General features: G+C 40.7%; 1 protein-coding gene across 1 annotated transcript in view; it reads left to right on the top strand.

Moving 5' to 3' along the window:
* LOC106161123 (uncharacterized) overlaps nucleotides 1–13,379 on the top strand; it is a 33,758-nt gene that overhangs the window by 10,101 nt on the left and 10,278 nt on the right. Inside the window, exons 2-5 of the mRNA XM_086997394.1 lie at nucleotides 7,435–9,097; nucleotides 9,367–9,474; nucleotides 9,817–9,926; nucleotides 11,424–11,491. Of these exons, the coding sequence (XP_086853520.1) occupies nucleotides 7,435–9,097; nucleotides 9,367–9,474; nucleotides 9,817–9,926; nucleotides 11,424–11,491 (1,949 nt within the window). The remainder of the gene's footprint in view (nucleotides 1–7,434; nucleotides 9,098–9,366; nucleotides 9,475–9,816; nucleotides 9,927–11,423; nucleotides 11,492–13,379) is intronic.

Genomic DNA, 13,379 nt, shown 5'->3' with positions numbered 1-13,379 from the left:
ACTGTTATTTGTGGTCTTAATTATCAGACTAAGACCCCATTCCCAGAGATGAGATCGATCCAACTAGATCGACCTAACTCCATGGGGGTTCACGCTAAATAGGTGTCAGCCGAGCAGGCACGAAAGTTAATTACCCCCTTACAGCTTGTAGTAGGCGGGACGGACATTTAAGCCGGATTACCTGACAGTAATCTAGTGAGACTCCCCACGGGGATAGATCGATCTAAAATCTATGGGAATGCGCCCTAATTTGAACCCTGATCGCACTCACGTAAAATAATCACGCTTGTGGCTTCGAATTAGTTCTTCAATAACAACAGGAGTCTGCAACCTTTGTTTACCAATAAGATTAAATACCGTTTCATCACATTGGCGTATCTGTCGTTTTGCCTCCACAGCTAAGTGGCGGTATATCCTAGAGAGAGAGAGAGAGAGGGGGGGGGGGGGGAGAGAGAGAGAGCAAAGTTCGCTGTTCATGCGATAACCCTGCTTACACGACCAGATAGTACAAATAAACTCATCCCGTCGATTACCTCACCTTGCGATACCCTCTGCTAGGACAGTATCTGATTTTTGTTCGTATCATCTATATCCTCAATCGCAGTGCCTAATCAGCGAGAAATAGATCCGAAAATACGCGGAGCCAGGGGTAATCCTAGAGAGGGGTGAGAAACGTCCATTGTTCTCGTTAGCGAGGCTGGCTTTTTTCAGGGTATGTACGCACAGACAGAAAACTAAGTATTGTGGGAACGTTACTAATGAAGCCACTGGTAGTACTAGTAGATATCAGCCTGTAATCTTGAACAAGCGCCTCGATGACGAGTGAACAGTTGTCAAAAACAAAAGACCCAGGTGTGGTAGTTCAACTACTGTTCATGCGTGCTGCAACCACCGAGCCTAATTTCTCCTCAAGGTCACAAAACAATATCCGGTACTGACGGCCAGGCTCATCTTAATCATATAAGTAGCGCGTTTCCACCCCCTGGCGGAGCGGAGTCGCGTGCCACATCAAGATGGCGGTGAGCCGAGTGCCGGGGGGAAAGGGGGGGGGGATGCCGGGTGACTGGGAGTGTGGGGTAACTGGGGGTATCGGGTTACTGGAATGACATTGTAGCATTCAGAGACAGTTCAGTTTTAAAACCGAGAATGGCAAGGTGTCTCCTCAGAAAAAAATAACGTCAACTACCAAGTCCAATCTATTACGACCCGTGTTTGTTGTATCAAGGGCGTTGTCGTGGCCTCATAATCCCCAGATTACCCTTTCTTTCTACTTGAGCTTAGCAAAACTACCAAAGTAAATATCTAATCTCTATGTTTTTAATACTCAGGCGACGGGAATCTGACAGGCGAACAACGTGAAGAAAAGCACCTGGCTGCGAAATACACAGGCCTCGTGTACCCGACTTTGATGAGAAAAATTGCTTTTTCTTCGCTTTTTTCCGGCCGTCCGCGAATAACATTTTTTTTTACTGCCTGAAAAATATAGCAGACGTTTTAGGGCGTATTGAACTTGGTTTTATTTTGGGTTTTGTGGAACGAGATCATAAATAATTTGATCACATCTGGTGGGGGATGTCGGTACCGCGTGTGGGAAACTGTTCGTTTTCAGGGAAAACGTCTGGGAATGTGCGAGTCCCTGTTGTATTCCTGTTGTGGAAAGGAATTCGCGATGGTTTTGAAAACTGAGGTGTCTTTTCTCTCTCTCTCTCTCTCTCTGTCTCTCTCTCTCTCTCTCTCTCTCTCTCCGCGCACGCGCACGTGTGTGTACTTGTCCGCGTGTTACACCCTTTCCTTCCACTTTTTACGGCGTTGGTCATCGTTTTCCACAAAATCAACGACACAAGTCTAAGGGTGTGTTCCCAGAGATTTAGATCGATCCAGGGATTAAGATTTAGATCGACCTAACTCCCAGTCAGCCGAGCGCGCACCATAGTTAATTACCCCCTTACAGCTTTCAGTAGGCGGGACAGACGCTTAAGCCGGCTAAGCTGGCAGTAATCTAGTGAGACTCCCCACAGGGATAGATCGATCTAAAATCTATGGAAATGGGGTCTAAGTGCAGATAGGGTATCTTGTCATCCTGTTGTCCACTTCTGTGTCACTGACACCATTATTATCTGTCTAGTTCTGGCTGGCACGTCCGCGGAGATCACGTTTGTCATCCAGACCCCAACCCTTAATCATTAGACACCAATTTATCCCCTTTCTTCACGTGACAGGCCAGTTGGAAGAGGGCGGTTAAATAGGACAGAAAAAAGACTAGACTTATGACACGGGGGTAAACAGGTATGGGTATGGGTTAACTAAAACAGTTTTGAAAATAACTTTAGGAAGAAAAAAAACCTGAATGCATTTTGACTTCTGGCTTCACTTTGGTGCAAACGTTTGGTTTTTCGCAATATGAACCCAGGCATCAGTACTTTCGTACGCTAGAAAGATTAGAAAGATAGACAAATTCGAAATCCGACCCCGTTGCTCAAAGCATGGTATCATTTTCGTATCTTGTCCAGATAAGTGAGATGACACTGCAGTGTATGTAAAGAGGGCGTTATGACAAGAACTAGACAACCATGACATTGGACACGGCAAGATTATGACAAGAGAGGATAAATGTACACGTGTGGGGGAGGTTTTAGGGGAAAAAACATCCACTCCTTGTACCTCTTGAGCCAGTGTCATAAAAAAAAAAAAAAAAAAAAAAAAAAAACAACCTTTAGTCAGTTTCCTAGCTAAAATCTTTGTTACCAACGTTACATGGACAAATGCACACATTTTATCCCATCAAGAATAACGTCACAACTCTCTCGTGGATATCTTAGTCAACTAACCACAGAACCGACTTTTTTGTGAAACTGGGACCTGGGAGCCAGTTTGATGGAAAAACTTTAGCCCCAAAATCTGTCTTAATATTTGAGACAAAAATAGTCATATTTATTGAAATTGCCCTACTGCAACGTAGCTAAATTCCCAACAGTCCACTAAATAAATTTTCTACCAAACTAAAACATTAGCAAATTATTTTTGATAAAAAAGAAGTATTATTTTTTGCTAAGTCAAGCACTGTTTAATTGTTGTGATGGTATGATTGTGATGAAGAAACTGTCAACTTCAGTTAGGACGAATTATTTATTCAGATGTTAACCACTCTTGCATTGTCTTGTGGAAGCGCCTTAAGCGTCAGACAGTGATTCACCGGTCGACGATTTTCCCGCCACTGAAAAAAAAAAGCGAAAAAAATAACACATTATATGTCGAATTCGCTGTGAAAACAATTAACAATTAACAAAACAAGGTTACCGGCGCTACAAATCGTTAGGGACGTTTATGGGTAGATCGCTGACGAATTGTCATCGTTTTCGACAGACTCGCCAGCGCCAAGATTCACATTTATATCCATCTTGTTTTCCACTGGCGTGTCTCATTGGACGGCGAAACACATTCCACACAGCAATTCCGTGGCATTTTGCGCACGAAGTCCGATAACTCACAAATCTCTGTAAACAATATATGTAGGGGCATTGCCACACAACTAAATGATGTAACGCATTATCATTATTGCTTGACGTTTAGAGATGTGAATGTCATCTTCCTACTGGTTTTTGTGACACAAAACACATGTTGTCCTCTTCCTTAATAGACAAGGTGACAAATGACAGTCGTCAAAACAGCAGACAAAACCAACGGGAATGGTCTTAAAGTACATGGTTTTTATGTTAGCCTATGTCATTTGTAATTTTGTCCCCAAGAGTACTTCCCTGACACGATGGCAGTATGTGTCACCCTGGGTATACGGTAACTGCCGGCGTTTTTATACGCATCTTCATCAGGGTACAGTGTCGTGACAGTATTCTATGGTCTTCAGGGTTAAAGGTACTTGACGATGTGTGCCTGGAATGGGAGTGCTGACCCCCCCCCCCCCTCGACTTCCCCATCGTCAGGTTAATGGTTCCATTGAAGTGAAATCTGTCACAATGACAGGGTCTTAGTTTAACATATGGATCTACCCGTGAGATAGAAATCCACGCCCCGGGAGGGTTTGTTTTCTGTGCCCCATTCTCCTTTTTTCATGTCATTTCTATTTTTCTGGGGCATGCTGGGATAAGACCTCTGCCAGGGTTTATTTGATGTTGAATATTTAGTTAAAGAAAAACAACTTGACAGCGGGGTGTGATCATCTGAAGAAATTTTGAAAAAAAAGGGCTATGTTGGACTAATGCTGGTGAGTTTTTCCTTTTTTCGTTGAGGCAGTATTCTTGGTTATATGGGTATCCATTAAATAATAAAGATAATTAAGGATAATCTCTTCCAGGGCCGCAGATTTTATAATGTGCACTTTTCTCAGATGCGACAGTGCAGAAAAGTCACGTTATTTAACGGGTGACATTATCTGTGAATATGTAGTGAAAATCAATCTGTGGCCCTGGTAGAGGACCTCTTCCTGACGTTAAGAAGAATACAGAAAAGCTGTATTGTAAGAGTACGTTGGAAGTAAAACAAGAGGAAACGCGTCATTCAGGTTAGCTGGTCGCACTGAGCGAGAGTGAGCGCAAGGTTGGGTCAATCCACGTACACCGAGGGTATCTATTATATAGTAGAGGGTCTTAAAGTTATGACCAACTTTCGGTCTTTAAGTTCTCGTGTGAATGCAGCCGCTGTCCAGTGGCTACCTAGTTGTAGTTGGCAGTTGTGTTACCCGCTTGTGGCAAGTTCTGGACACTCTAGGGATGTAATAACACATCGGACAATATCTCTGTGTCCATCTCATTGTAACTGACCAGTTATTAGACAGATTTGGGGTTCACAGTCCAGTGCCTCAACGGAGGCACCACCCATCTTAACGAGATTGTAATATGTGTTTGCGCGGCACGTGCTTAGTCGCGCGTTAAGTACGAGCAGCGGTCCAACAGTGAGTTTACAGTTCCGCCAGATAGTGACTCGTCTTTAACAGACTGGATATTGTGAAAGTGACTGTTTTTTGACTGAAAGAACTATTGACGGGTCACTGGTACAATCTCTGCTCTATCTGTCTATCTCCAATCTGGCTTTTTTTTTTTTGTAAAATAAAGATTGTGTATTTAACGCCAAGTTTGATTCAGAAAAAAAAAAAAACATTCTATTTTTGTTGTATGGAAAATTCACCTTTAGAAGACGCATTTGCAATTACAGTAAACCTGTATCTTAATTTTTGACATTATTAAAGATATTCCTTTATCGTAAGATGTGAACAGGGGACCTTGTTTGGTATGGAATCAAGATTAATTTTATATATATTGTTGTTATGAGTTAGATTATGATGAAATGAACCTAGCACTCAAATCAGATTAGATAAACTAAACGCAAAGAGGACTGATTGTTACTTTGAATTTGATACAATTTCCAACTACACCAAAACTCGTTTTTAATCAAGTAAATACTTGGGAAGTATCTTGTTAGAATGAAAGTGAGAAAATCAAACCACAGGCAGTAACTTTGTTGAATCAAGGTCAGAAAAAAAACTGACATTTTTTATTTCGATTCCGAATTTACACTGGTGAATATCAATTAATAATTCAGAAAGTAATTCATATTGAGGTACCGATAAGCCACAGGGAAGTAGCTGATATCGAGAAAATGTTTTAAAGAGGCACCTGAACAGGTATGTGTTGTAGGGAAGTGGAGAATAACCCGCTTGACTTGCCTAGCTGTTGTTGCGTTACCGGGATTTTAAGGTTTGTAGAAGTGCTGCCCACAGAATAGTCGACCTAGCTTATATGTGAACGCACCCGAAGTCGACAGACATTGCTAAATGACTAACCAGTGATATACTGATAATTATTAAAAATTCATAATATACACATTGCTTACCGAGTACTCTCTCTCTCTCTCAAAGAAACCATTTTTCTATCCCGCGCCCTCAAATAGTAAACTGCCATCATCTTCTGTTATATATTTATATATTTTTATCCTTGTACCCCCCCCCCCCTCCATTTTCTCAAATCCCTGAATCCGTTGTAGCTTATTCATTTGCAAAATATTTCTTTTAAACGACAACCCGATTATTTTCGACAGTGAAACGGCGCAAAAATTACAACAATTTCACTTGACCAGTGTGTGTGCCAAGTGACCGGATTTATGGCACAGCGCAAGGTGACTTTGGTCAGTGTATTTGCCCGAAGCGAGGGTGGACTTCGCGTGCGTTGTCCCAGCTGGTGTTAACGATCTTGTTGCCTGGCCTTTTGGTAATGTACTTTTATTTGTAGCTTCTGTGACTATTTCCCTCCATGATAAATATACATTTTAACGTTATTGTTGACTCCCTTTTGGTTTAGATGACAGTAGCGTTTGCATTTGAATTTTATCTTGTTTGTTGATCGAAAAAAGAAGTTTTACCTTAAGCCTTAAGGCATGAGTGAAAAAAAAAAGAAAAACGGAGGCAATGAAACAAGTTAAATATTGCTTTGTAGATGCTCTCGGTGCTGTACTATTGCTGGATAATTTCGTTTTCAAATATCCTATCTGCATTTTCGTGCTGTCAATTACAGCAAGCAGATTACTGTAACGCGGGCCGCGGCCAGGCAGTCACAGCTAAATAGAATCAAGAGATGTGTGTTTTTTGTAAAGAGATTCGCTGCCCAGACGCAGCTCCGCCCGTCTTAAACTTAAAGTCAGCTTAAAGGATTATGGTAATACTAAACAGTGAAGAGAATGAGCTGCCAGTGTGGATAACGTTAAACAGAATAGCAGGATCACTTCAAGTTCTATTTACATATTGGAGATTAACGAAAGACGAACAAGTGAACTGAACCTACATATAGGACAGCCAACAAACCCAGACCAAACAAATCATAGGCAAAGGAGCCCGTGTGTGTGTGTGTCTGTGTGCGTGTGTGTGTGTGTGTGTGCGTGTGTCGGGGGGACAGGGCAAGGGGGGTTAATCTTCCCACTTCTTTTAACCACTTCAGTAATAAGGACAGGAAGCAGAACCCCCCCCCCTTACCTCCGTTAGTTTCTTTTCAGAGGGGTTACCCCACATAGAATTCACTTCCCTAACACCTGGTGTGAAAGTCTACACAAATCTTAGCAACGTCTATTTTACGTCCCATTATTCAAAATTCAATTCAGTCGGATTCTTTGCGTATCAGTTAAGTCCTCATAACAAATAATTTGGTGATACTTTCTTGATGTTGATAAGTTTTTTTATAGGGCGCATTCAATGTTATATCAATGTGCCTTACAAAATGATGTGTTTAACGACGGCTTTAATTGTTATACGCGGTATAACAGTTGGTGCATATGGTAGTTTGGACATAAGTGAGATGATTCTGGTGTAATTTTTGCAAAATAAATATTTCCTTAACATTTTTTCATTAATTAAGTATTATCCCGTCCAGACAGTACGGGCAGTCAGCTCCCATTATTTAACGGTGTTGACATTTCCATCTTCTGTCGTTACAGGGTGAGCATCCATTCTACATTCGCCGCAGCTTTCTATTGGAACGGGAGCCGCTACCGCATCGGAGCGCCAACAACAAGAAATTTTACACAGCCGTCGGGCACAGGCGCAACCGTAATGGCGGACGCCGCCATCTTGGAGGGGATGGCAATACGTCAGGGCCCAACACAATCTCCGCTGGAACGGGATTCCATCCCGACGTCAGGGATATTTTTGCAACGCTACCGCGGAGTTCGGGATTTTATCACAAACCTAATGGGCACGTGGTGCGAGACAACGCGGCTTTTGAGCCTGATGTACAGTCACGAGGGGAAAGCGGGCTGGCAGATGATTCGCCAGCCTCGTCTTCGTCCCGAGGAAAAACTAGTCACGAGAACATACAAGCCACTGGGTTGGTTCGTAGTCGTAGCCTGCACAGTGACAGGGGCTTGCGACGGCAATCAGACACTGAAGACGTAGCGTCCGCCGGAGATCAGGCCACCGCTTCGCAGAGCCGCGGGGAGCGAGGCTCTACGGGCGAGACAAACTCGGACTCTCACTCCAGTACAGACAGCACGGGAGGACAGCTCCCAAATCCTGACGCGAAACCTCTAAACAGGTTACACAGGCAGAATTACCCGTCGTTTCTCTCAGAGACAGTTAGCAGAGAGAAGTTCGCTCGACAATATGGTCCCTTTCAAGAGTATCGTCTACCTCAGCTCACGCGCTCCAGTAAGGACTTGTTCAGGAGGAGAGATGAAGAGGAGGAGTACGCCCCTAACGGACGCCGTCTTGGGAGCATTACCACATGGGAGGGAAAATTCTCTGTGTTGCAGGACGAGCCACCCTTTAAGTGGCGGAACGTAAGCGCGGGACCCGCTTTTAACCCCCACCGACCTCAGCCAGCGTCTGAGAACTTTTATTTAGGTAAAAAGCGGTATCCCGACGTACGGGAGATTTTCACGAACACGTGGGTGGACGACAGTAGGCGCAGGACCATTGCAAAGAAATTGTCCTATTTTAGCAATTCTGATTCTAGTCTGGAGTCTTTATCGGATCCTTTCGAAAACTTCGGTGCTGCCACCTTTCCGAAAGCCTCCAAACCCCGGTCACAAGAAGTGTCGCAATCAGCAGATCACAAAAGTGAAAGTTCTAGTAGTGTTAGCGAGGATGTCTTTATTCCTTACCCACATTCAGCATCACTGAATAGAAACAATTCCCAATCTCCTTGGATACATGCTGATGTCACGGATAACATGACGTCAATCCCGTTTAATGTGACGTCAATCAGTCAGAATGATATGCCGGAAGTAGTCGATGATGATGTGTCTGCGCATGCGGACTCGCGTCTTAGCACAAACATTCGAAACAAGGAAAGTGGTGACTCTGAAAGGAACTACTATTACAAGCCTATCAGTATTACGCAGTCCCCAGGTGGATCTTTACAAGCAGGTGCTTTTCATCCAGTTGTTTCTTTTTCGTATGACGATGACGGAAGTGCGCATGTGCAGATCAACACGCCACCGCGCAGACGACATAGAATTTTTGGCTCAGGAGAACCTAATGAAATTAAATTTCGAAGGAAAAGATTCTCGAAAAAGAAATTAGTGTCTGCAATTTTGTGTGGAACATTTTTATTTTTATTAGCATCCATCCTTGTTATGGTGTATTTGCTGACGTTACCTGGTGAGTTCTTTATGATAGATGGCGCTATTTACTGTAAGGGGCTATTCAGACGGTCCTAAAATATTATGCAGATAGAAAAAATTAAAACAATTGATATTTTTAGTTTTGCCACACAAAAATATTAATTTGATTATATTTTTAAAATCAGGTATTTTGACAATTCCAAACTCAGTTAGAATGGTATTCTCCTCCTTTTCAATATATGTGAATATAATGCTTATGGTGAAAATAAGCAAAGAATCGAATATGTCAAATTTTTTCACCTACAGCTAAAGTACCAGCCGATATACCGTCTACAACCACTGCCACAACGAGGCCACTGCCAACAGTGCCACCTATCGTCACGACAACAGCTCTACCGAACACGACAGAAATTAGTAAGTAGAACATTGTCAGTTTAAAGTAATCCAATGGTCAACAAATTAATTTGATATGTATATAATACTGAATAAAGATAACAGTTTATTGTTCTCTAAATCTGCTCCAATAATCTCCTCTATTTAATTGTTGTAAATCATTCGTGTATGATTGATGTCCATTGTATCCATTTTGTATTTTTTTCAAGTACATTTATTTGATGTGGATAAAAAAAAGAAATTATTGAGTTAAACAGAAAAAGAAAGATATTTGAAATAAATGTAAATAATTTATAGGTTTTTATAGTAAATTGTGATGTATATATGAATAGTTTTAAAAACTTTGCGTTGTTTCTTTTGTAGTCATAGGTTTTAACGGCTCGGTCCGGATAGTAAATATCCAGTATACGCCAGAGCTGGAAAATAAGGATACCATACAGTACAAGGAGAGGTCTCGAGAGTTCTGTTCTACGGTGAGTGACAATATTCCGAGGTTTTTGGCAGCACTTTTACTTGTTTAGAGCTGTTATAGACTTGAACCTGTGACATCTTATCAAGGCAGTAGTTCTGTTCTTTTTTTTTTTTTAAATGGGCGGATAGAGAGAGAATGAGAGAGACAAGAATAACCAAATATATCACACTGAACCTGTTTGTAATATGTTTGTGTAATGATGCCAAAAGCCACCTTTACGCTGTCTCTTTTTCTCGCCTTACTTAGTGCAAATATGAGTGCAAATAATATTTAGACCATCGAGTATCCATTCAGAGTTGCTCAATCTATTTATTTAAGTTCCGTACCAGTTTTTAAAACTATACTGTTGGCAATGAATGCGTTTTGAAGTTAACGGTGACTCGAAGAAAATTCAAAATGTGATACTGTAATTAGAAAGAAAGCTTAATGTGGCGATTTCACGATAAGGTCGGTGCTAGAACTACGAAACGAAAACTAAAAAGGACTGAGTAAAATAAAGAATCCATTCTTCATATCTTATTGCTTGCGGTAAATGCTCCGTCTGCCCAAAGACATTTTAAACCTTCTCATACCTGCGTCCCGCCCAGTCTTGTAGACACATTATTTGGAAGACGAAATTAAAAGTGCATATATTATAGCTACTCTTCAGCTTCTGTTGCTCCACCTAAGTTTTAATGTATAAATTAAAGATTAGACGAGGAGGAGGGTGAACGCAAAAAAATCCAGAAAAATAATTTGGTGGATTTTGATCACCTTAGAAAAAAATTAAGGAGAGGAAGGGTGACCTAAAATTGTGAATTCTGTTGTTACCCACTGTGCATTTGACAAATTAACTAGCAGTGTTTCTCCTACACAAATCTACCCTTGGAAAACATAAGCTAAGGTGTACCGAATCTTACCGGTGTCTTTACAACAAATAGTGTATTAATAGTGCCAATCTATGCGCGTATTTCCATGCCAAATTCGCACCACGTGCTTTTGTTCATTATTGTTCATTGTTGTTAAGGGACAACTTGTATCAATGTTAGGGCAGTATAAGGCCACAGAAAATACGCCGACACCTGGTAATTTAAGATGATTTCTGAACTTTAAAGGATGGGATTAGGTTATGATAGTGCTGTTATTATAGACCGATCTTAGTGCCCATAGAAACAAACGGGGGCAATGGCGCTTTGGTAATTTTTTTCTGCTGTCAGAAAAAATTAGTATGAAATTTTCGACAACTTTATTCCAGAATGAAACAAATATATTGCTGTTGACAAACGAGGTCACAGAAACGTACCTAATAAGACTACATACAGTTATATATTGTATTTACTGACAAAACAAAGGAACAAAAAAATCATCTCACTGCATAATTTAATACAGAATGCAAAACCATTTTAAGAGTCTTCAAGTGTGTTGTGAACTGAGATGCACGACGTATAACCTGAACCAGTGTTGTTACTGCTGCTAAACACACGTTGTTGTTTACTGACATCTTGTTTTTTTTTTCAAGGTGGACGATGCCTATTTGTCCAGCGACCTGCAGGACTCTTACCAGAGCTGCGTGGTGACAAAGTTTGGGTGGGTACCCTGGCCACGCGGTACTATCTGCGTAAACCATCATTACATTAGAATAGGCGTGGTTAACTTCTCGCTTCCTTGGCACGACGACGATACAGGGGGGACAAAAAAGTTACCACTGCTATTTCAATAAAATGAAAGGTAGCACAGCAGTTGGACTTTATCATTAACCTACCATTAGACACAATGAATAAGCTAGGTTACATACGTGCAATTGGGTCTTCCATGTACTCGTCCGCACGCGCATTGGCCTACACCAACGCTAACATGTTAACACACGAACAGACACACAGGCATTTTTGCACAAAATATTTAGCAAAGATTAAAAATTTTTTTGACACCCTGTACTATCCAGACAATCTGAAAATGTCATCGCTGAGGCTCGCTGTTATGCAAATACAAGTCTGGCCGCAAGCAAATTTGCGGTTTTCCTTTAGAAAATGACTTCTGACTAAAAGAAAACCTCGAATGTAATTAGGGGCTTTAAGGTGTCAAAATGTGATGTAGCGTTACTCTTAAATTAGTGTTTACCGGTGTTTTTCTTATCTGCTATTCATCTTATTCCTTGAAAGTTTGTAAACGGTATTGTATTTGTTTCCACAAAATTCGCGCACATTTGTTATCGTGTTATCGTGTATCAGTTATTGCTGTGGGCAAAACTTGTATTAAGACTTGGACAAACAAACTTTTTCCTTCTACATACACTTTGGTTAAAAATGTCACATCTACGAAATTAATAATTGTTTCAGAATGTTAAAAAATATATCTGTCAAATTATTTAATCGAGCTGGAAAGTATGGACAGGAATTGGCATAAATATGAACACTGATATCTTTAAGTGCAACATTCTTCCAATAATTTATCTAAGACAAAAACGGATTGTCCTTGGGTAGGTGACCCAACCACATAGGACACAAGTAGCTGGTTACATCGTTGCTGCATAATTATAAATCAAAAGCAAAAGCCAAATTATTGCTTTGTTATTGTCAACATTTTAGGTTTATTCTGAAATAAAGAAGTCCAGACTTTAAAACAAAGGAACCACTTTTCCGTCACCTAAACAATGACTTACAAGAAACTGACAGCAAATTGAGTTGTGATAAGTTGTACTTTCATTGTGCAAAACCGATCTATAGATCTGGTGAAAAGAATTCTTTTCATAAAAGTAACGTCCCTTCATATTTGTCGTCTTTACCAGGAAACACTGAATTTCGCCACGCCTTATTGTGCAGTGTTTATGTTACAAATTGTCGAACAGTATATTTATAGTCGGCAGTATATTTAAGCATTGTAATCTTCATTTTTGCGTGTCTGTTCTGCAAGTAATACTTTTAAATCTTCATATCTCGCGTGACATCTGTACTTTTGCAATTGTCACTTGATATATTTTCCTATGTCTTAATTACAAAAATGTGTGATGAATTTTTCTTTATGCTGTGGCCGTGCGCACTGACCGCCTCAGGAGTTCTGGACTTCGTTGACCATTGTCCAAATGTCTAAGAAAGTGTGGTACTTTTGCCAAGTATTTTTTTTTCCATCAAAATTCATGTATACGGCTTCATTAGTGCATTTACCATTAAAAAATTATGTTCTTTCGAAAGAAAGCCTTTAGGTTTAATACTTTTGGTATCTCTTCTGTACCTTTTGTGGAATAAAAAAATCCAAAAATGAATTTGTAAAAAAAGTTAACGTCCTTGTTGAGTATTTTGAAGAAACAAGAACAAATTCAAACGGTGTCATATTACTCCTTAAGTAAGCGGGTTAACGGGATATATGCGACAATTGTGGTCCGATTTGGACCGTTTTTTATAATTTATTCTGAAATTCACTTGGGAGTTCTGCACAGTTCTGCTAGAAGTCGCCGTTGGCGGTCAGTGTTCCCGAACCA

The sequence above is a fragment of the Lingula anatina genome, chromosome 10, assembly GCF_051362555.1.
Source record: "Lingula anatina isolate TDL-2025a chromosome 10, LinAna3.0, whole genome shotgun sequence".
NCBI classification, from domain to species: Eukaryota; Metazoa; Brachiopoda; class Lingulata; order Lingulida; family Lingulidae; genus Lingula; species Lingula anatina.
Note: the sequence above shows the minus strand (reverse complement) of the source record. Positions and strands in the feature narration are given on the sequence as shown.